At 34.6% G+C, this 25,780-nt stretch overlaps 1 protein-coding gene across 1 annotated transcript in view; it reads left to right on the top strand.

The window, feature by feature from the left end:
• PPP1R3A (protein phosphatase 1 regulatory subunit 3A) overlaps window positions 1–22,047 on the top strand; it is a 37,093-nt gene extending 15,046 nt beyond the window's left edge. The window contains exons 2-4 of the mRNA XM_029234095.1: window positions 16,546–16,604; window positions 16,701–16,825; window positions 18,743–22,047. Of these exons, the coding sequence (XP_029089928.1) occupies window positions 16,546–16,604; window positions 16,701–16,825; window positions 18,743–21,121 (2,563 nt within the window). The 3' untranslated portion in view covers window positions 21,122–22,047. The remainder of the gene's footprint in view (window positions 1–16,545; window positions 16,605–16,700; window positions 16,826–18,742) is intronic.
• The last annotated feature ends 3,733 nt before the right edge of the window (window positions 22,048–25,780 follow it).

Genomic DNA, 25,780 nt, shown 5'->3' with positions numbered 1-25,780 from the left:
ACCAGTATATTTTTTTCTATAGTACCAATGACCTCAAGATTAAGAGGGTATGAATCTTGGTTCACATGAAAAAAAAATAATCAAAATATTAGTATCCAAGTTCTAACTATGCTTTTCAGCTTGTGTATTAAAAGAGAGTAAAAAAAAAGATCGATGACTAGAAGAAATGAATACAGGATCTTCATACATTCAACAAATCTTTGTTGAACACATACTATGTGTCAGGTACTGTTCTCAGTACTAGAGATACATCATGAAAGAAATGACAATCCCTGTCCTCATGTAGCTTACATTCTAATGGAAGGAAAACTAATAAGTAATAAACATAAAGAATAAGTAAGTTATTTTAGAAGATGACATATGCAATTGAGAATATAAAAAACAGAGCAGCATAAAAAGAATAAGGAATAAAGACTACTTCATTGAGAAGATGACAATTGATCAGAGACTTGAAGAAAGTCAGTCATGAAGAAATCTGGGGGAAGCGAGTTCCATGCAGAGCAAAGCAACCAGTGCAAATATTCTAAGCAAGTTCAAGTGATGGATCTCCCCTTCTGTTTACATTAGGTTCTCATGCTCTTTAGGTCGCCTGTACATTCTTGGGCTTATTTTGCAAAGGACCCATCACTACCCACAGGGTCTCTGAGAGAAAGGGGCAGGGTAGCAAAGGTACAGATGAAAATATGTCAGCAGCAGTTTGTCTTTGACTCTAAAGTCTTTTAGGGTCCCTTTCTGCTTTCTCTGGCTGCCCAAATCCCTATATCCAATCTTTTAGATTCATCTTTGCAACTGAAGGACTGAGTTGCAATTTTGTCTTGGTGAAGGTGCAGTTGTGTTACAGGTAATCTAATCAAAGAAGAAATTCCACATTTGAGTTATCTTAAAAAGCACTGAAAAATTCTATCTATTATTATTTTATTTCAAATTTTTTCGATTATCCTGACAATAGACTATAAGTATTGTAGATACTGGATAAGTTTATGTAAATTGATACCTGTAAGAAGAAAACATTTTTCATAAATTAACACTGTATATGTATAATAAATCAAGCAAACCATTGTAAAATGATGATTTGGAAAGAGCAAGTGTAATCTTGCAAGTGCCTTTACTTACGTAGCAAATGAGGAAAAAAGAAGACCGGAATATAAGCAGTTTTGATCTTTTTATATGAAACATTATTTTACGTATTATAAACTCCAAACACATTAAACTATCAGCATTATCCACAACTTACATTTAAGCCACTACATTGCGTGTTCTGCTTTTTTAATAACTGTCACCTCATCGCTACCACTTTCATCTCAAGACTAATTGTCTCTTTTATGGGATCTAACCAACTAGTGTCCTTGGCAATACACTTTACGGTGCTTGCATTTACAATAATTGTTTGGGCAATTTGCCATAGTACAACTGGAAAACATTTTACACCATCCCAGGTCTAAATCTTAACAAACATGATCAGTGTTAGGGTAGAAAAGATTAATGTCTCTTACCCTAAACAGCATCTAGATTTCATTTCAGTTAAAAAAAATCAGTAAATTTAAATTCACTGTTGTATGGATTGGTAATTCCCATGATGAATAAAAATTAATTGTGGGCTTCCCTGGTGGCACAGTGGTTGAGAGTCCGCCTGCCGATGCAGGGGACACAGGTTCGTGCCCCGGTCCGGGAAGATTCCACATGCCACGGAGCGGCTAGGCCCCTGAGCCATGGCCACTGAGCCTGCGCGTCCGGAGCCTGTGCTCCACAACGGGAGAGGCTACAACAGTGAGAGGCCCGCGTACGGCAAAAAAAAAAAAAAAAAAAATTAATTGTTTAATAGACCTAACAGTAGCAGAAGTAAAATCCCTAAAGAATTTACATTATTGCTAACCTGCTTGATTATGTATACCCTCTCCTCCCACCCCATAGAAAATCTTAAGAGCAGAGTATTTTCACTGAAGGATTTATTTTCCCACTAACCATACTTTGATATAGTAAAAGCCAGGGTAGAATAGTAGTGTAAACCAGTGTTTCTTAAACTTGGGTGCACATAGGAAGGGGAAAAATAAGGCACCCACACCTAGATCCTCCTATAAGACCCCAATTTCATTGGTTGGGGGCAGGTTGCAGGCACTGGTATTTTTAAAAAGCTCCCCAGCTGATTCTGATATGCACCAGGGTTGAGAATGATCTAAACAAAAGACTAAACACATGTGTTTTGAGTTGTAACTTGTTTTTAAATTTGAAAATCAATTAGTCTCAGTATCCACCAAAAGAATAATGCTATTAAACAAAGAAAAATTAGCAAATAAAATAATGCTTTTGCAAATATGGCCTGAGGGATTTTTAAGCATTAATAGCAACATTAAGTACTGTGGGAATTACGATACAAAAGATAAGCTTTTTAAATAGGGCATCTATTAAAGAAATTTTGCCCCATCATTTGTGATGACTTGGGGAAGGCGAAAAAGACACTTTAAATAGCATGGTAAAGTTAATTTCCATTTAGAATGAAGTAAACTTTCAGAAAGTATTTACTTTTCTTTTTGAAAAGTATATACTTTACAGTTCAGAAAAGTCAAACTTTTAAATATGATTTGTAATCATATTAAAGGATATGATCTTCCTTCAGTCTTCTCTCTTTACAAGCCCATGTATATACACAGTTGCTACTGCCTTCCCTGAGTTTGACTTATGGATTTTATTACAATTGACCCTGTATGGATCCTGTATGGACCCTGTTATGGATCTTATTACAACGGGGATATCAGGGGTGCTGACCCTCTTTGTAGTTGAAAATCTGAGTATAACTTATAGTTGGTCCTCCATATACTCAGTTCCTCTGTATCCATGGTTCTGCATCATCAGATTTAACCAACTGCAGGCCACGTAGTACTGTAGCATTTACTATTGAAAAAAAAATCTGCATATAAGTGGACCCATGCAGTTCAAACCTGTGTTTTTCAAGAGTCGACTGTATTTTCTTCTATAGCACTCCATGCTTTCCCAATCATGAAATGTACAGCTGTGATTTTATACTGCCAGTTTTCATTTATCATTCTTTAGACTGTAAGCTCTATGAAGTCAGAGTTGGTTCAATCTCAGCTTGTGCTAGTAGTTTAACGTCTAGCATGATGCCTAGCACAGATTAACTACTTGCTGAATGAATACATACTAAATTTTGTCCAACATTATTCTGACTTAGCATGATGTCCAGTAGAAGGACTGAATCCTTTTAAAGCCACTTGATAGCTGTATTCTTCAGAATGTTGACTGTAAAGTCTTGTGCTGCCTTGCTAAAAGTGTGGCAGAGATCCCCATCTATGGCAACATAACTGCATCCCTTCAGGATTCAGCCCTTGCATTTGACTCCTTCAGCAATCCCAGCCTGTGGCCCAACTTCTTCAGTCGCTCGTTCCTTGCCTTTTAGTTCATACTGGTTCTCAACTTGTCCTTCCCAAGCATCGTATTGCTCTTCTATTAATCTCTAACCATAGTCTGTCTTAGTGAGACCTTCACACTTCATCTTCTTAGGTTTGCTGGCAATGAATTTTGCTTTACTTAATCAGGGATCCAAAAGCCTTCAACTGGGAGAGCCATCTTGGCAGTGATGAGCTCCTCCTACCTATTCCATCTCTTCCAGTGAAAGGCACCAACCAGAGGAGTAAGGTGGTGTTTGTACTGTAAGCTTCTTAAATCAGTTGGACTTCTTTTCTTGACTCTGTAGGTTCATTTGCATCATCCCTGAATCTGCTTACATCTTCTCCAGTCTAGAATTTGGCTAGGACTAATAACTGGTGGACATTTTCTAGCATTTTAGTATTGAAATTAACATGAGCAAGAATATGAAATGTAGTTGGTTGCATGTGATAACTACATTAATAAAGATTATTTATGTTAAAAATAATATTGCCTCTTATTTAAAGAGTTTTAATCAAATAGATTCTATGAAGGATCTCTGCAAGTTAGCAAAGACCTTAAAGCTAATTTAAAATTTCTATTACTTGGACATCATCCAGATTAAGAACTCTTGCACTCAAAGACACAGTCAAGACAGTGAAAATGGGAGAAAACATTTACAAATATATCTAATAAGTGACTTATCCAGAAGAATTCTTACAACTCAATAAGAAAAAGACAGCCTAATTTTAAAATGAGCAAAGGATTTAAATAGATATTTCTCCAGAGAAGATATATTAATGACCAATAAGCACGTGAAAAAGTATTCAATATCATTAGTTACTATGAAAATGCTAATCAAAACCACAATGTGATGTCACTTCACACCCACTATAATGACAACAATCAATAAGACAGATAATAACAAGTGTCAGTGAGGATGTGGAGAAACAAATTATAGGATTATCATAAACCCAGCAATTTCACTTCTAGGTATCTACCCAGGGGAAATGAAAACATGTCCATGCAAATACTGGTATGTAAATGTTCATAGAAGCACTGTCCACAAGAGCCAAAAGGTGGAAACAACTCAAATACCCATCAACTGGTAAATGTGTAAAGTGAGTGTATCTATACAATGGAATACTATTCATCAATAAAAATGAAATACTGATACATCCTACAACACTGATGAACCTCAGAAACATTTTCCTCCATGAAAGAGGCCAGACACAAAGAATGCATATTGTATGATTCTCCTAATATGAAGTATCTAGAATAGGCAAATATCTCAAAACAGAAAGAAGATTAGTGGTTGCCTAGGACTGGGGATGGGAGTAAAGAGTGACTCTAACAGGCTTATTCTTTTGGGGGTGCTGGAAATGTTCTAAAATTAGATTTGGTGATAATTGAACAACTCTGTAATTATATTAAATATACTAAATGTCACTGAATTGAACACTTAAAATGGGTGGATTTTGTGGTATGTAAATGATACCTCAGTAAAGCTGTTAACTTAAAAAATTACTTTACTAATTTTGTATGGGGATACTAATATTTTATGATAAACAGATATAGATTTCTATAGACGGACTGTAGAATTTAGGGTTTATAAGTTTAGAAATAAGGGTCTGAAATTTCTCCTGAAATTTAGTAGAGAAATAGTAGTAAAAGATTGTTTTGTATTTTAGATGAGGCTAGAATAAAATGGCAAGAAAATGAATATAGGTTGCATACATAGTCCCAGATGAAAAATTATATTTCCCATACATGGTATGTGTATAAGCTTTGAAAGATACTTGAGTACCTTTCCATGAATTCTGTAGATAATTCTGCTGCAGGAATAAGGACTATAAGTTTGATCCCCTTCTTCAGAGTATGTTAATTCAAGGACTGAACAACTTTCACTCCATAACATTTTTCTTATTGTTTCAACAGGGAATGTGGATATTAATTTTATCTTTTTGCAAAGTGTCGATGTAATAACAATAGGTAATGTTTATTGATTGCTTGCTGTATGCCAGACACTGAGCAGTTTAAATCCATTTCCTCATTTAATGTGTTACATTGGTACGAACACTCACTCTTCTTAGTTTAATTGCACTTTTCTTTCTTGTGTCCTCTTTCATGGCCTTTCTCTGCTCTCATTTTCTTTTTTCTATTCCACTACTCTTTCCCTACCCACCTTCAGAGCAAATTATTCAACTGCTGGTTACACTATTCATGTTTCAGAATCTCATTTTTTAAAAACAAGTGATTCGTTCACATTGTTCTGCCTTTAGCCAAAAAGCAATTTGACATTGCAGAAAAATATCAAATCAGATTTTGTGCTGAATTTTGACTGATTTAGTCAAAATGTTCAAGTGGTTTGTATATATAAACCTGCTTTAAATCAAAGAAATGTGGGCTGAAGGGGAGGAGGTCTTTGAATATGAAGTGGTAGATTCCACAGGAGTGCAGAATCTTTTGTGAAGAAATCCGCAAGAGGACAGAAAGAAAATACTAATTCACAAAAGGTGTGGGTGAAGGGCTGGCAAAGAAAACCTGTAACACAAGATGTGGACATTTGTGAGTATGCCTCAGTGCATTGCATTAATAATTTGCATATTAAGAAGTCACGAGTCTTCACGTTAATGAATCCCTAACTAGTCTCTGACACAATAGAATGAGTGTCCCTGGAGGAGTCATTATGGCCTATCATGTCAATGATCCGCATATTAATGACTCTCTTACAGGCTCATCAACAGGTAGCCTAATAGGCTTCCATTGAGTTCTTTTTCATTTGCTTTTTAAATGTATCCTCTCCTCCCTTCCTTTTGTAATCCTATTGTGAAGATTCGACAAAAAGGTGCATTAAGATGATTTTAATGTGTGACGTAAGTTCACAAAAGCATTAAATTTAGAAATAATGCTTTAAGACTTCCTGAGTCTGCCTAGAAAACTTTTCAAATGCAGTTAAATACAAATGCAGTTTGATAATAGGGTTCTTATTTGGAATTTAACACAAACCATCCAACCCAATTTACCATATTTCTCTTTTCCCTGATATATCAATTTATGCTGTGATTAGCATAAGTAGAGTAGGTAGTTTAAAAATGTTTGTGAAACTGAATTTCTTGAAAATGGAAATGAATTCCAATGGATTTCATATGATAGGGGTTACTAAACACTTATTAAAACTAAAAAGCAGTAGCTGATAATATTAAAAAATTTTAAATATAAAAGAATTTTAAATTTAGAGAAAATACATTTATTAATTGCACAGTCATAAATAAAAGGTCCTAGGATTTTGAAAAAATGATTTCATAACTTTTAATTTTAACATTTAATTAAAAGCAATAACAGGAAGGCAGTACTTTAACATTTCTAACTTGATTTGGCATGCCCTGACTTTTGTTGGCCCTAATCATTATATTTAAGATACTTGGTGATTTTTCTTATGAACATAAAACCTACCATCTCCTATACGAAATACTGAAGAACTGCTTTACCAATATTTTACTGAATTATACATCATTTCATCTGATTTACTCTCCAGATAAGGGGAAGAGTATTGATACATGCTTGAAATTCTCTGTCAAGAGCCAGGAAGAGGAGAAAAGCTGGGGAAAGAGTTGGAGAAGTTTGGCACTTTGTTCCCCATTAAAGAAAAAACAAAACGAACAACCCCATGTAAACTTTACTATCTTGGGGAACAATAGAGGGCACAGGTGCTCAGGGGAGTGGCTGCCACCCTCAGCTGGGCAACAGATCCTTTTGAGAAGTGTCACTTCCGAATGATTTGATTTCAGTTTGTAAGTCTCATGCTCCTTTGTTTTCCTTCCCGCTCCTAGCCCTTCCAAATACAACCTTTCCACACATACACTGGGAATATCAATTTACATTTTAAATTACCTTTTCTTAAAACAGTTTTCAAAACAATATTTAACACAAATTCTGTAGAGCTTGGATGTCAAATCTCAGTATTTAACAGACCAAATATCTTAGGTGATACTTACATGTAGATTTCACAGAGAAAACATGTTTAATCAGGATTTCCTTAATTGCAGTTAGTTAGCTCATAGTCATGATTTTGTGATAATGACTTTTTACACGAACACAAACAAATCAATATCTTTATGAAGGAAATAATGCCTGAAAATTAGTATCCTTAGGAAAAAATAGATATTAACAATTCTCTGATAATTTTCAAAAGATGGATGCTGTATAAAGTTCTTAGAAATCACTTTGTAGGGGAATTGTGGAGAATCAGAATGTCAGAATTCTGAAGTAGTAAGAGTCTCAGCTGGACAATGACTAATTTTTCTGTCACCCACATGCTCCACGGATAACAATTACTTCCATTAAGAACTCAGGTAAAATAAGGACTTTAGACCAATAAAGTTAAGAATTCTTTTCTGATATCTGTCTGATGTATATTCTTTAGTTTTTCCAGTATCCATCACTTAAAGACATTTACATTTCTCTCTTGGTAGAATATAATTGTCAGATTGTGGCAGAGAAGTCCTTTGAGCCAGGTTTACCTATAACTCTTCTTTCACTGAAAATTCATGGATTCTGCTTGTAATTACGTCTCTCCCAAAGCAACCTACAATTTTTGTTGTTGTTCATACGTGAACCTCCAAGGTTTGACTTAATTAAGCACTAGATTCTCACAATTTAGTACTCCTTTAGAAGACACTCTAAGGAGATCCCATCTCTACAAAATTGCACATGATGCCCAGATTCAATCACAGAATTAAATCCAAATAATGTTTTCTCCCTGATTTCTGTGGGGTGGGTAAGCAAGAAAAAATAGCACCCACTGCTTTGACATGACAAAGCAGATTTGAAAACAGCAATCCTTGGCAGAAGACAAAGAGTTAGGAAATGAAGCAACTTTGGAAAAGAAACTTACCAAAGAATTCTTCAACAAGGTTATGCTTTTTTTTTTCTTTTTTTTTTTTTTGCGGTACGCGGGTCTCTCACTGTCGTGGCCTCTCCCGTTGCGGAGCACAGGCTCCGGACGCACAGGCTCAGCGGCCATGGCTCACGGGCCCAGCCGCTCTGCGGCATGTGGGATCTTCCCGGACCGGGGCACGAACCCGTGTCCCCTGCATCGGCAGGCGGACTCTCAACCACTGCGCCACCACGGAAGCCCAGGTTATGCTTTTTAGTTGCTTCTTTCTCTGCTATTGAAATTTCCTGCATCAAGAAGGCATCATGCCATCGTTTTCAATATATTTTCAAGATCAAGCACTGAGGCAATAGGGAATGTTCTAATTTAGTAAAAGAAATAGAGAAGATTTTTAGGAACATAGCAATTCAGGTTTGTGGAAAACAGGAAAGTGACTCAATAAAACCATCTGGTCACTAATGTGGTGATATGTTCTTAGTTACTGGAATACTTGAGCAGTTCACTAGACTTTACTCAAGGGGCTTGTGGTTTGCCGTGGTTTATGCTTACATTTTAAAAGTAATAAATTAACTTATATCATATGTATTATCCAATATATTCATTTATCCCAATCATTTGTAGATATTGATAATGTTCCACTATTTGAAAGGTTTTACCTGGACATAGTAAAATAATTTGGGAATAAATCATTGTATAATCTGCATTATAAATAATGTAAGTCTAGCTCACAAACTGTGTGGGTAGGATTTCTGTAGGTATTAAATTTGAAATGCTGACCATAACATTTAATTGAGAATTTATCTTTGTATTGCAAAGTTAATGGTTATTTCTATTGATCCTACTAGCATTTATATCTTTTGAAAACAAATTTAAGAAACTTCCAAATTACATTTCAAAATTATATTTATGGAATATTATTAGTTACATAAATATGGAACTCCTAAAACTGGAAAGCATGTTATTTAATGTCAAAATTGAGACAGGCAAATTGTTTCCATTTTGAGCAATAAAGGGGTTGAGAAATAAAGGGGTAGTGGCTGCCTGGTTGTATAGAGAAGGATCACAGTGTTCAATCTGGTCTCAGCTAGGAAGTCCCTTGATCTGTTATCAGTGCTTGCCATGGGTGTGAGAGAAAGAGGCCAGCATGAGAGTATTGTATTTGATATCCTTAATCTAATCCAGAGCTTTCACTTTGAAGATGAGGAATCCCACAAAAACCATGTTCTTTACCATATTAGTTATTAGTCTCCAGATTCAGCATCTAAAGGAAATAGAAGCCATTTAAAATATTTGATGTTTTTTCTTTGAGATTATTTCTTGCTTCTTTCAATCTCCGTTATTAATGCAGAACTGTCTTCATTTTGTTTTCCTCTGTGGAATTATTATCAAGGAGCTGAATTTTAATTCATCTTTTCATCCTAGATTCCTTCTTGCATTATGCCTTTAAACTTTTTCCTTAGACACTTCTGTTCACAATTAGACATTTATTGCTCTAATTGTCTCTCTTTTGATCAAATATTTCTCTTCTGTTCTGGTTTTATTCCTGATCAAAAGAAGACTATCAGTACTGTAACACCAAAGGAATAGATACTAAGCCCTAGTAGTTGGTTAATGTACTATGAACTTTACCTCTCATTAAGTACAAGTTTCTGCTTTCCTCCCTCCTCCAATTCATGGCTATGAAATGTCAGAATACTAGAAAGTCCATTTTTAGAGAAATATCACCATAAAATTATGAAAATAAACAGTACACAATATGTAATTATTTATTCCAGGAAAACCTTTTCAGTATTTCTGTAAGTATCCACTTAGCAATGCCAATCCTGATATATTCTTCTTAAGTGTCTTTAAAAAAATTTCAAGTGAGGTACATAATATTTTTAACTTAAAATCTCTCCATTCATTTAGGGAGAGTGGGTAGAGGAAATCAAATGAGAGCACAAGTTTCGAAGTAAGAAGGCACACTTAACGTCTTCTTGAAGAGTTAAATATTGACTTCTTAGCTGTTTATCAGAGTGAGAGGTGATGCCTAAGAATTCCAAGTTGGTTTTCTTTAGGCAATGCTGAGTACTTTCAAGCAGAGTGTTAAAGAGACACAAATGCAATATTCATGACTCATTTTGGAAATGATCCTTTTTTTATGCCAACTTTTTGATTCCTCTTGGAACAGAGTTACATTTCTGCCACCTACAACCTAATCCTCACATTTACCCTGACTAGTTGGGTAATTCCATCACTTCAGACTTAGACTGGGTGGAACAGGTTTTACTCATATTTTAAGAGACATAGGGGCTTTTAGCACAATGGCATTACAGAAACCCAGGAAAAATGATATTATTACTTATACTAAAACTACTATATTTTGACAGTGTTAAAATTAACCATAACTCCAAAAGCATAAGTGCCACATACCCAGAAACTGCAAGAATATTAACAGGGCGCCTAAATTCTGACAGTGAATAAATCAATTGGGTAATAGCAGAAAGTGTGAATTTGCATTCAAATGCACACTGTATTTGTATTTTAAATAAAAAGTTACTTTCACTGATGATCTAGTGATCTTTCTTTGGAGGGTGGTCCTGATAATAAGAGTATACTTTAGAAAGACTAATAAGCTTGTATGTCATCATGGGCTGCAAATTTCACTCCTGAAAGTAACTTGTGGAAAAATAAGTAATTTGTGAATTAAAGATATGAGAGAATGGAGTAAACTTTAAAAAATATACATAATTCCAAGTAAAAGGAGAAGCACGGGAATCGGGTACTGTGGCAGTATAGGACTAATGATCAGTGTGGTATTTACTACATGTCACTAATAATAATGGTAATAACAGTAGTGATAATACATTTATTAAACACTTCTGCATATTGAGAATTATGATAAATAATTGCCCTGTGTAAGGACTAGGCAATATTTTGGAGAAAAATGAGATACAGAGAGGTTAAGTATCTTGTTGGAGGTTGCATGGCTAGTAAGTGACTTAGTAAGGTAAATAACAGGAAAGACTGTGATTTGAATCCAGGTCTTTCTGCTCTTTTTCGCTATGAATTGACTAGAATAAAAGCCAGGAAACTAGGTATAACTTGCTGATGCACTGTCCAGGCACACGTACCAGAGAATAGAGAAAAAGGCTGAAAGGTGTCTACATGGGCACCTGAGAAGCAGATTACCCAGTGTGCAAGACATCAGAAACCAGCCAGCAGACTAATTCAAGACCTTACCGACTTAACAGTGAAGGAGCCGCGGTTAACCACCAGACTTAACTCTCTCTTGCTTAGGTCTTGGAAAGGGCAATACTTGATTTCTAAATCTCATGAACACAGCCAAGGTCAGGCAGAAAGAAGGCATTTTTAAAATCTACATTCAGGGAATTGATCAACAAATCGCGTTGATGCTACATCAAAAGTTTAACTCAAATTTGATTCCTTTTCTCTTTCCTCATTGCCATCACCTTTAACAGTCATTATTTGTGCCTGAAATATTGAAGGAGCCTCCTGACTTGTCTTCCTGCTTCACTATGGCTCATCCCATCCAGGCTCTCCTAAAATAGATCCTTAAATGTACTTCCAGAGGTTGGTCCCTAAATGTAAATCTGATGGTGTCTCTCTCCCATTTAACTCCTCCACTCCCCTCCCCCACAACGGGAGCACTGGTTTAAAAGTACAGAAAGAATTCAGTCCCACATTTCCTGGCATGCTAAGCCGTTTAAACCTGGCTCAAACCAACCCCAGTTCTATTCTTTGGCATTCTTTCCTCAAAACACAAACCCTCTGAACATCTCATTGTTCCTGGATGGTTCTCTTCTTTTTGTGCTTTCTTACCTGTACTTCTTTGAGCACTTCTTATTCTCTCTGCCTGAAATGACCTTACCATTTTTCTCTATTTGAGGAACTCCTATTTCCCCTAAAACCTAATTAGAATGTTACTTCCTTTGTGAAAAATTCCCTGATTCTTCCAACTGAGTGCTCTCCTCATTTGTTATTTTTTCTCTAGAGAATATCATATCCCATTATTTATTATAATATTTATCACATTATAATAATTGCCTGTTGATGTGTCTATTTCCATCGTTACATTATAGCTTCCTTGAGGTAAGAGGCTACATATATATATTATTCATCTTTGATTTCCCAGTGTTTATTAGAACTTATGGCATATAGTGGATATTCAAAATATCTATTAGAAGAATGAATGACCCCTCTTATGATTAAATAATACTAGTGACTATATTATATGATTTAAGGTGCACTAGAAATGAACTGTCCTCCACAAACTACATACCTTTTTGACTTTTTAATTTCTAACTTTATATTAGAAGATTTTAAAATTTTTGTTTAGCTATTAAACCCATAATTAAAAGCACTGTTTTTAGCTTTAGAGTGGGAGGTAAACATAAGACACACAAAAACATGCACGTTTTAATTTATTAGAATCTTTTATGAAAATAAATTTTAATGAGGAAAGAAAAGAAGAAGAATGTTATGATAATTTTTTTTTTTTTTGCGGTACGCGGGCCTCTCACTGTTGTGGCCTCTCCCATTGTGGAGCGCAGGCTCTGGACGCGCAGGCTCAGCGGCCATGGCTCACGGGCCCAGCCGCTCCGCGGCACTTGGGATCTTCCCAGACCGGGGCACAAACCCACGTCCCCTGCATCGGCAGGCGGACTCTCAACCACTGCGCCACCAGGGAAGCCCTGTTATGATAATTTTGACAAGAGGTGGACAGAAGGGAAGAGTAGAAAGGACACTGTGCATTTATTCAGCAGCATTTATTATGCCACTATTATGCGTCAGGTAATGTATTAGCCACTGGGAATACAGATCAATAAGAAACTCCCCTACTCCAAAAGGATTCAGGGAATATAAAGGGGAGACTAGAAATATTCAATAACATATTTCACTTATACCACAATTGTATATAGTTGTGGGTCCTATCTTCATCAACCATCAAGTTCTTTGCCTTTATCCTCAAATTTTCTGAAGTGGTTTTAATTAAACCCTTTAAATGTAATTGGTCATATAACAGACACTTTGGATTTTGGAGTGGGATTTTATCTATAAACATTATGTAATTTTGGCCTGACAGCAACCCATCTGTCTTAATAAATTATCTAAAACTAGAATTTAACCATTTAGATATTTTAAATAATAAACACCTGCAAAACTACCACTCAAAACAATCGATTTCTCACCATTTCCTTTGCTCATTCCTTTCCTCTCACTCACCCCACTTGATGTAACCATAATCTTGAAAATCAACCTTTCTTGTTATATTCTATATATTATATTATATGTATTCCTTGATAAATATATTTAAATTATTTTAGTAGGTTTTAGCTCAATAAAAAAGAACCTCCTCTGATGTAATGTTTTAGCACTGTTCATTCAATATTATGTTGCTAAGATTTATCCATATTGTTGTATGTTTCTGTAGTTTATTAATTTTTAGTGCTTTATAATATTTCTTTTGTGGTATTCCAAGTTTTGTATCTACTCTTCTGTTGATAGGCATTTGGATTGGTTCAATTTATGCAGTTGACAGCAATTTTTACCAATTAAATAAGTATAAGATAGCATCTCCTTGTGATCTTGATTTGCATTTCTCTGTTTTCTAATAATGCTGACCATCCTTTATGTGCTTATGGGCCATATGTATTTTCTCTTCTGTGAAATGTCTGCTCCTCTCCCCTGATTCTATTGAAATGTTTGTGCTTTCTTACTGATTTGTAGAAGTTCTTTATATATTCTTGATATTTACTTTGTGTTGATTTTGTATAACATAAGCATCTTCTCCCAGTTTATTTATATTTTTCTATTATAAAGATGTCTTTCAATGAACAAAAATTTTAATTTTAGTAGAGCTAAACTAACAATCTTTTTTATAGTCACTTTTTTTTTCTTTTTTAAGAAAACATTTTCTACTCTGAGGTCTGAAAGATATTTACATATTCTACTAAGAATTTCAAGGTTTTTGACATTTAAGATCTTAATTCATGTGGAATTGATTATCAAATATATGTTTTACCTATTTCACATTTTTTCCATGAGGGTAGCCACTTTCCCCATCTCCATTTACTGAAAAGTCCCTTATTTCCCTGCTTGGTGACATGCTATATTTGTCATATACCAAAGTTCTATATAAGTAGGGATCTGTTACTAAGCTCTCAATACTTGCCTGTCTCTGTACCAATACAACTGTCCTAATAACTATATCCTCATAAGAACTATTGAAACTAGGTAGAGCAGTTTCCTCTACCCTTCTATTTCTCAGTAGTCTAGCTATTTTCAGTCCTTTATTCTTCTCTTTAGAATCATATTTTCAAATTTTGTGAAAACATGTTTTGAAATTTTGATTAGAATTGAATTGAATCTGTAGATCAAATTGGGAGATAATATCTTCACAATCTTCTTCCTATCTATGAACATGGTATATCTCTCAATAATTTCTAGGTCTTTAATATTTATTGATACAATTTTATTCTTTTCCCTGTAGAAGTCTTACACATTTTCTATTCATTTTTTAATATATATTTGATATAACATTTAAATATCATCTATTTCAGGTTCTCTTTCTTGTATTTACCCCTGAAGCTAAGATTTCCTTCCTATATTTCTGTATTTATATGTTTTTGTAAGAAGTCAATATAATAATACATGGTTTGATACCTAATTATTTATCCCCAAAGTGAGCTAAAAGCAGGTTTCTTTCCTTTTGATGCAATCACTTTAAAAATTAAAGCATTTTAGAGAATTTAATAAGAAAAATGATTAATAGCATTTTGCTTAGGCAAAAACAAAAAGCTTTAAATGGTTATGATCTTTCCCTCTACAAATGAGATTTTCAGCATTGCTATGGGACTAAAGATAAAGAAGGGATAATTAAATGCTGTTTAATGGTTTATATATTTTTAAGAGTACACAGATTTTCTATGTACTCTATGAAAGAAAAATGTGTCAGCTTGCAGTTGGATTCCACAAAAATTGAATCTTTGCATAATTATAGGCCTCATAAACAATATAGATTTATAGATTAAAGCAGTATCACTTATTGGAAGTACAATATTTTTCTAATAAAATTATACTTAGGTAAAAACATTATTTTCATTTCTGGGCCCACTTCAAGGTATCAAATAGTACCTTAGTAAAGCTAAAATTAAGCATCATAAAATGTACACAAAGCTGAATTACTTCTTACATGGTCAAGATGGAAGAATTTGCAAATTTCTTGTGATTTGCTGAAACAAGATTAGCCTTCCGGGGATTTGAATCAACGTTGTCCATGCAACGAAAACTAGGCTCTATTACACAAATTTATCAGCCATTGTGAACTCTCTGTATTTCTTTTATTGCAGAAAAAAGTCATTGAGAAAAGTCACTAGGAGAAAATTCAGCTGAGACAGTACAAGAAAATGGGGAGACTGGGCCAATCATTTCTGATAGACTGACTTGTGACATAACTATACACAAAGTGAGCTCTTCACTAACTCCTTTCTTGCTGAGTGTCATGGACAAATCTAAATTCTTATAATTCCACAAATACACCTACAAACAGATTACATTTGAAAGGAAAAAGTATTTATCTTTCTCAATAAGCATGCAGAATATGAGAGAAAAGCTAGTATAACCTGAATTATTTTAAAGAAAGAAAATGTATGCTTCCATATGAATGATCTAAAGCCTTGGTTGTAAAATTGGCCTTTGGCGATACATGAAGTCTTTAAACTGGATATAAATTTAGCTGCCTTTCAGTTTCTAGTAAGTTTGTTTTTTTTCTCCTTTTCTAGAGAGAGAGAGTTAATAATATGTCAGTTCAACTGGAAGAATTTTGAGTAAAATGGAACACAAAAAAATAACTGGAACGTTAGAAAGTAATTTCAATGACCACAAATGGACTGTCAGTTCATAAAACTTCATAATTTAAAAGAAGAGAAAAATTTTTTCACTTGCAAAGATTAAATTCATGAATGATGGAATAATCTACACTTACATATATTTTTCCTTTGGTTATGTGTTTTAATATGAGTAAAATAATTTTATTTAGAATTATGGAATTGTGTAAATAATTTTTACATTTTTCTACAACTAATATATATTATTACATCATTCTAAGAGATCAATTTAATTTAAAAATATACAAAGTAATGTAAGAAAATGTGAAAGGTTATATATTTGTTTGGCTTGTAATTGGTTTGAATTTCCTCCTCTATAAAAATACTTAGAAATATAGTCCCAGAAAAAAGTATAACATTTTGTTTTAAACTTAACAGTAAAGAAGAATCATTGGTAACATCAGATGAGAATAACTCTGAGAATTCAAAGATTACAGGTAATATTTCTTTAATTTTTAAACAGAATATATTTATTTTGTTAAAGCCTACAATTATAACAATCTTACATAGGTGCAATTATCTTAACTTTTCAGACACCTATATCCCAACAATTGTTTTTTCTCATGAGGACAAGCAAGACTTGGAAACCAGTAATCAGAATGTAAAAGATGTAAACATGGAACATGATGAACATAATGAAAAAGAATTAGACTTGATGGTAAGTGTTCTGTTTGCCTCGGTATTAGAGAAGATGAATCCATTTATGCTTCAAAGATGCTGCAATGCCTGCCTTTCAATAGCTTCAACTAATAAATAATTTGCAAATGTGAAAGTGCAGCCTATTCTGTCCTTGCATCTCTAGCTTGATCAACAAGGCACTTTGATTTCAGTATGTTGCTTCCGGTCTCTGCAATGGTAAATTAATGACATTCATTTCTTACCTATTTACCAGTGGCTCTGAGTAATAGTTTGTAGGAATTACAGAAGAGGTAGTACTATCCTGATGTGCATTTCTAATCTTTGTGACAAGTGTACACTTATCATAAACTCGTCTATAAAATGAGAGGGCTGGACTAGATGATTGTTAGGGTTCTGTACAGCTCTACAAGTCTGATTCTTGCATTTAGCAGCATTTTTTTGTTTTTTTTTACTTACTTACATCTGTGAGAATCTCTAAGCTCTATATCATTGGAAAGTATTAAATTACCAAATGAGGATAAAATAGCCTGTGCCATATTTTTCAAACAGGAAACAAATTCAGAACTGTACAATTTAGTATTAAATTTGTTATCATAAATTTCACACTTGGTGAACATTCAATCTATTTGGGATTTTTAGGGGGATGGTTTAGATAGCATTTTTATCACAAAGGAAGAAATAGGAGTAAATGAGTCACATAATGCAATTTATCCTTTACTGTATTTGGTTGGAGCTCATATCATTAGGATACATGGATTCATAATCATCTAAGATTAAAATGACATTTGCCTCTTCAAGTGTCAGTGCTGAAACAGAAAAGAAATGGAGCTCACCTCTTTCCCCACACATTCCACCCTTTCTATAGTGATATGGAAGCTGCATCACTAAAGTATGCAATTTACTTTGCTCCAACTTTAAGAAACTACAAAGTTGTCATCCATTGTGAGAATTCTCACCAGCTGAAAGTTAACATCGCCATCTTTTTCAAACCACAGAATATAATGAAAGGGCCCTGAAAAATCACATACTTCACCAATATACCTCATTACAATCAGCAGGCTCAAATATAAAAGTTTGTTTAGAAGTTACTGAGATTGTACATCCAATAAATGAATAGGGAGCTGTAATTTAGATGCTAATTTGCTCCATGCTGATGTTAATGCATAAAACAATGAAGCTCTATAATAGATGGAAATACAACCAAATCTGTGGAACCCACAGGCATTGGCTTACAAGACAGCTGTGCAGTTGACAAGTAACATGAGCCTTATGTGAGAAGAAGGGGAAAACGTAAGATTTGCATATAATTATTGAGATCATGCAAATGTCAGTTATGAGGAAAAAAAAAAACACAGGCATCTCACTGTTAAATCCTGACAGTTGGCATCACTGAAGAGCTCAAATACATTTGAGCACCAGTTGGCAGAGGGTCATTAAAACAGAATTTGCAGAGACATTAACTCCCTCACTTTTCTTTGAGTGACGTTTTGCTATTAATAGTTTGCAGAGGCTTTGCAGAAAACATATTAATAAGAGAAACTGTAATAGGGGCACCTACAGCAAGTGTAAATGCAGAAAGGGGCATCTAGGAAGCTGCTCTCTAATTGATTAGCATGGAGCTATCAATGTGTATATCCTAAGTGAGGAGAAAGTGCAATGACAAGCAAGAATAGTTGAATAATACAATGTGATATTTGGAAGCTAGGAAAGAGAGTGATTAATTTTGGCCCCTTTTCTGATTAATCTCATTCCCAAGTCATAGCCTACATGGATCCCCCCAAAACATCCAGCTTCCACAATTTGTGCAAAATCCACAAATGAAATGAATCAAGGATATATACCAGATAATTACTAGCCAAGTTAATGAAACCTATCTAATTTGCTTTGTATATTTAAAATCATTTGATCATTATTTTTTGTGTTTTTATCCCTTAAGATAAATCAACATTTAATAAGAAGTACTGCTTCCAGAGATGAAAAGAATACAGTCAATTTTCCAAATAAAGCTGAGGGGTTACAGAAGAAGCAAATCCATGATGAAGTATACACTGACTTGTTTAAAAGGCCTTTGTCTTCAAGTTCATCAGCAGAAAGATCCTTAAAGGGAGAGTTTTACCACAATGAAAAATATTCCTCAGGAAATAAGTGTAGTTATCAACCTTCAGAGGAAATTACTTCAGATATGGGAGAAATCAAGCCATCATTGGGAAATACTAGTAGTGATGAATTAGTGCAAGTACATATTGGTAGCAAAGAAGTACTGGATAATAATGCTAATCCAGCCCAAGGGAGAGGCAGAGTGCAAATATCTTGTCCCTCTGCAGATCAACTAATGGCAGACAGCCTTAATCAAAAACTTGAAGGAGAAGCTAAACAAACTGAAGTAAAAGATTGGGAATGTTTAAGAAGTGATTTCCGTTTGGATTTCCATTCAGAAGAGTCTATAGAAAAAGGATCTTCCAAGAAAGCTTATGGCAATGGTAAGAATGAGGAGGGGCAAAGAATATGTTTAGGTGTTAATGAAAAACACAGCAAAGATTTACAGTCAATCTTACATGACCAAGAAAGGAAGATAAGCCACTCTGAAATAAGTGTGGAAGGGATGGGAGCCAGTAACAGAGACCTAACTGCTCTGCCGAGTAAGGATACCCCAATTCATGACCAGTCAATCAGAGCAGATATATTTCATTCACCGAGGACAAATCTAAGCTGGGAGGAAGCTGTGTTAACAACCTCAGACCTTGATCTCTCAACTAGTGAAGGCACTATTTTAGGAGGGATGCCTGGTCAAGCTTGTTTACCAAGAAATAGAAATGTTTTGAGGAATGAGTATCTTTTCCAAGTTGAAGAAGAAAAATCAGCTTGGATTAATCCCGAAGATCAAAATAAGAACACCCAGCATAAACAAAGTTGGAATGTTCTGGAAAGTCAGGGAAGAGCAAGAGAGAGTAAGACAAATGTAACAGAGCAGACCAAAGAACAAGCAGATTGTGGAGACATGTGGGAAAAAAGAGATAATACAAGGAATTTGAAAGCTAATCCTACAGAAGAATTGTTTACCTGCCAAGAAACAGCGGGCTGTGAACTGTCTTCTCTAGCTGATCATGGTATTACTGAGAAAGCAGAAGCAGGTACAGCTTATATAATTAAGACAACATCAGAAAGTACTCTAGAAAGCATGTCTGCTAGAGAAAAAGCAATAATTGCTAAGCTACCTCAAGAGACAGCACGAAGTGACAGGCCCATCGAGGTAAAGGAAACAGCGTTTGATCCACATGAAGGGAGAAATGATGATTCACATGATACCCTTTGTCAACGAGATACAGTAGGTGTAATCTATGACAATGATTTTGAAAACGAATCATGTTTAGGTATTTGTAATGTACATGTAGATGAAATGGAGAAGGAAGAAACCATATCTATTTACAATCCTGGGGAGACACATGACAGGAAGAAATGTGTCATTGGAAATACAGCATCTGTAGAAGAATCCTCACAGGTCATTACAGACTATCAAAAGGCAGCCTCAAAACTAGATTTACATTTGGGAATGTTACCAACAGACAAAAAATTATTTCCAGAAAATAGAGATCATGGGCAGATCCAAGAATTATCAAAGAAAACGAATATAGATGCCATTATTCATTCTGCTTTAAACTCGGACACTAATAGAGCTTCTCAGAATGGCTCTCACATTTCTAATCACCATGTTAAAACCTCACTGCCATCTCATGAACAGGCCACTGCTATAGAGAATGCAATTACTACCATGACTCTCCAATCTATTTCTTCTAAATCAAAATATAATTGTAATCCAACAAGTGAAATCCAGGGTGCTGAGAATCACCATCATCCTGCATCTACACCTGAAGAAGTTTCCAAAAGTTCAAGAATAGTGACATCAGGTAGTAGGAGGGAAAGATGTATAGGCCAGATTGTCCAACAAGGAGAATGCAGTGTGGAGAAATCTCTAGGGCCAACAATTTTAATCAGTGAAGCTTTTGAGAACATGGACGAGGCAAGGAATGAAAAAGAAGGATTAATAAACTCTGGACAATCACTGTGCTCTTCAGGAGACAAGGAATCTGAGAGCCCTGATTCTGACAATCTCCCTGCCCAGGAAAGTCAAGCTCAAAGGGAATCTCTGCTTTCGAAATACACCAACTCTAAAATACCTTATTTCCTTTTGTTTCTGATATTTCTTGTAACCATCTATCAGTATGACTTAATGACCGGCTTGGCATTCTACGTTTTTTCATTGTACTGGCTGTGCTGGGAAGGGGGAAGACAGAAAGAGTCTGTCAAAAAGAAGTAACCTCAGCACTATTATTATTCTCTCTTAAAAGATAAGCTATTTAGCCCCAAACATTTGGATTGGTGAAAGAGACTATTCGTTGTTCAAAGAGCCAGCGCAGTTTTTCTCTTGAAGGATCATTTAGAAAGGAATGCGTATGAAGTTTGCTCCTTCATATAAGTAATTATTCTATATAGGACCATTATGTTTGGATCATTAAATACCTATATGAATATGAGAGCTGAAGCACGTCAAGTTGAAATTAGGTACAGCTGTTGCTCCTTAGCAGGCTATGAAGTTTCAATGCTTCATGTCTCTTCACTACTTAAAGTGCCATTTCTTGCATTCATTTCTTTTGCAGTAAAGCTTCATTTTTTTTTTTCCTGAGTGTATTTTTCCCTCTACTGTTTCTAAAAATAGATAAAACATGGACAATGGCAGAGGACTTTTTTTTTGTCTTTTAATACTGACCATGAAATTTGCATTTACCACTGTATCATTTATCAGCACATTTTGATAAATCGAATCTTTCAACTTTGATTACATATTTTTAAGAACAACACCCGTGCATATTGAAATGTGTAGATTTAACCTGAAGAAACACATTGTGTACTGGAATAACACTTAATACACATACACATGTTTTATATCCTGCATACCTACAAAGTCAGGGCATTCGTAACCCAAATTTGACAAAGACTGAAACAATCAAGAGATGATCTTTCAGTTCTACAAAATTTGGGGGATGGCCTGTCTTTAAGCAATATTTTTCTCCTTTACAGGGAGACTGTATAACACAGCTGAACAATTTTGATGCCAACTATTATTCAGTTGGAAATTTAAATTGAAAGTTCCAGAAGCATTGCTTCAGAATGAATTTGTACCTATAAAGCATAAAGCATTAAATGATAACAATAATTAAAAAAAGATTTCCTAATGAACTATTTTACTTGGTAGTATTTTTTGTCTTCAAACAAATTTTTAACTTTTCTCATTATAAAACAATAAATTATTCCCCAAGGTGCATTTAGAGAACAAACAACTAATCATTGGTGATATTTATTATATAGTTATCAGGTTGTTAAATGATAACTCAAATTTTTAAGGAGACAAATAGGTAGACATGGAGATCTACTGAGAGAGAAATGAATATCCAGTATAGCAGTGACTTCAGTTACTGTTATTATCTATGGCTAAGTATATGAAATAATGGAACTAATCATTTTAGCCACATAGTGGTAATGCAAATAATCTTACACAATTGATTTCAACAACTATTTATTGAATGACTAATATATGCAAAACCTTGTGCTCTGTTCTATGGCAGAGCACTTCCTTTGATACCCTGAATGGCTAGTCCTCAGGGAGGAGGCATCGATATGTATTTTGATGCTTTTGACTTGGCCAGAAATATGGGAGAAAGTCACATTGAGGGAGCCCACTTGGGTGATTTCTTTTTAACAGGAACTTCTTTTATGGAGAATATAACATTGATCTTCAGAGAGAAAAAGTAATCTATTTATTAACCTGTAAAGGTAAATTCAATGACTAACACTTGTATATATTATCCTACACTCCTAAGAAACATGCATGCATGGGAAGACAACATGAGAATGAAGCATTTAAACTGACTTTCATGTGGTAGTAAATGATTTCCTTAATTTTCATTAGGTACACAACTATTTCCAAATCCCCTAATTGCATGCTTGTCTTAAGTCCCATTGAAACTGAATGCTTGACTTTAACTTTTTAGTTGAACAAATATAAACATCCTGAAGTAGAACTTAGGGCAAATATTTGATTGTTTGAGAGAGCATATTTTCATTAAATACAAGTGGGATACTGTAGGCTGTACCTAGAATATTATCTCTAAAATTGCTATCTTGATAATTTTGTTGACAGGTCTAGATTACAACGAAGTTAGGGTTAGCATTTCTTCAGTTCCTAATGGCTTGGTTTTTGCATTCTACCTTTAAGAGTTTCAGTCAATATGCCATATCTTATTAATGCAAAGAACACTATATTACTTTATGAACACAGGTGCCCAAACTGTAATTGTTCCCTTATACATAAAAGAATGTAACTTTTTTTATCTCTTTTATTTGACTTTTGGTAACATTAACTTACTATACCTTCTCATGCATATTTGTAATGTGACAATAGAAGTTTCAAAGGATTTAAAATACTCCATTGCGTACTTTTCTGCAGGCAAAGAAGAAATAATTGGTGATTTAACTGACTTTCCAAACATTACTTATGAAGAATTAGAAATAGAGTCATAAGAGCTATGAAACTATTGCCAGGTGGAGAGGTAGATTTTTGCAACCTGTTTTGGTCACATCACTATGTTGGACAAGAAAAGTGGATCTCAGGAAGAACTGGCAGCCCCTGGTTAATAAAGATTTGACTGTGAATCATCATGACAAGGGTCAACTTTATAAGCAAAGCTGCCTTCGTCGTGTCCCCTCAAGTATTGGTTAAGGGCCAAAAGGGTGTGGCATAAGAATAAACAAAAAGAAGTGTATTGTACATCCACTTCTATAGTGGGTAAGAAATGTGATGTAATAACCATCACCTTTTTATCTTGCTGGGCTTCTGACTATTAGAAACAAAGTTCTAAAAATTAATTGATGAGTCAAGCAAGTGTAGGTAGTAAAATCAACTATCTCAAAAAATCACACCTGTATAAGCCACCAATATCTCAACAGATTTTTCAATGTAAGAGTAAATAGGTCAATGAGATGACATTCACCTCTCAATATTCAAGAACATTGGCTTAATGCAATTGTGTTTCCCTGCTGAGTTCCAATATTTTGATAGTGAATTTTTTCAAAGAATATATATATATTCTGCACCATTTTGTGAGAGAAACAGGATCATCTTTTGTCATTGTAAACCAGTCTTCTGGTTAAATGGAAAACTTAAAAATATCCAGACCAAATTTGGGGAAATAAGTATTTTTCCCAAATAGCATTCATGATACTTTCTTAATAATGTTTTCAGTTATGAATATTATTTTATCTCACTAGACCTGTTGTCTTCTTTATTAGTCTCAATTTCTACATATAAATTTTTGCAAAAAAGCAAACAAAGCAAAACAAAAAACTAGCAGGAAAACTAGTAAAGATGCAGGCAGGAAAGCTGTCATCCCCAGAGCCAGTACATCTACTGATTTCTGATGTCATGATCTCTAACTTTTTAAAATTTCACTGAGTGAATACAGAAGTTGAACGATGCAATAAAGATCGTGGTTTGTTAATTTAAGTCCTGTCTTAGCCAATTCCGTGGAACTGAGGAATAGGACTGACTCTGATTCTGAAACAAGGTATGAAAGGACTATGACAGGCCATGCTCCTCCAGCATCTCCACAGTTGTACTCCTACATAAAGAGAACAACTAAAAAAGTTACTTTTACTTATTGGATTAAATTAATTTGCTTAATTTTTTTCTACTTAATTTTTTTCTACTTTCAGAAATAATTCATAATAAAACTCATGGCAACATAAGTTACTTTTCATCTTTTAAAAATAGATTCAGTCATTAATACAGTTCCATAATTTTACCCAAACCTCTTTAAATAGCTAATCAAATTTTCACTAGAATTTCAGCCTAGTTTGAACATGTTTTATAAGAAATATTATTACAGTGTGTTAAAACCTTATTAAACAAACAACTCTTTAAAAAGTTCAGCATTTTTATTTTGTGTCATTTCTATATTTGTTAGATGCATACATACTACCTTCATTCATCAAATATGAAGCAATGTAGTATGTGAAAATTTAAGGAAAAATTCCCTAAGTCTTTTCTTAATATATTCAGCTCTTTGTATTCATAATAGTAAAGTAAAGAGTATCATGGGTAAATCAACAGTGGATCACCAAGAAATCACTTTTATTTGTCTGAGACGATGCAAAGATCTGATTTTGCAGCATATTTCAATGCCTAATTAAGTTACTGGTCTTGGTTGGAATCAGTGCATCGTCCTTCTTATCACCCCATCTGAACCACGCAGCCCTAATTCCCACTGCTCTTTGCTTCAAGTCTTCTGTCAGTCAAGCAAGTCACGCTGTCCCTAGAACATGCCATGCTCATCCATTCCTCTGTGACTGCTCATGTATGCCCCTCTGTCTAGAAATCACTTTCAGTTATCTTTCCTCCTCTCTTCCTACCCAACTCTGTACATTTTTCTATGTACTGTTTTAGTCCCCATCCTTTTGAAGTCTCCTAATATTTGTTGGTGGGATCTCTTCGTTTTCAGGTCTCTTATGACACTAACCATCTTGCATGTGCTAGGTATTTGACTGATTATACTAACTGGACCATCTGCTTCTTCAAGACAGGAATGTGGCTTCTTCCCTCCAATCACCTCACAAGGTCTAGTTTATAGGAATCCTCAGTCAATACTTGTGGATAGAATTGAATTGCAGCGATGTCTCCTTCCTATGCTGTCCCTGAAACGTGGACAGGATACTTTGACGTCTGATTTTAAAATGAATAAACTTAATCAAAGCAAAGCTGGAATGTTTTCATAAACTACCAAAGACAATGTAGAAAAAGGCAAAGAGAATGTAGCTACAAGACAGAGTGGTGCAGTGGATCTGGGATGTGGCAAAGAAAGAAAAAAATCCTTCCTCTCCATTCTTCTTAACAATTAAATTAGCTTTCTATATATATTAATTC

The sequence above is a fragment of the Monodon monoceros genome, unplaced genomic scaffold (genome assembly GCF_005190385.1).
Source record: "Monodon monoceros isolate NGI ecotype Baffin Bay Population unplaced genomic scaffold, NGI_Narwhal_1 Super_Scaffold_2, whole genome shotgun sequence".
Taxonomy (NCBI): domain Eukaryota; kingdom Metazoa; phylum Chordata; class Mammalia; order Artiodactyla; family Monodontidae; genus Monodon; species Monodon monoceros.
Note: the sequence above shows the minus strand (reverse complement) of the source record. Positions and strands in the feature narration are given on the sequence as shown.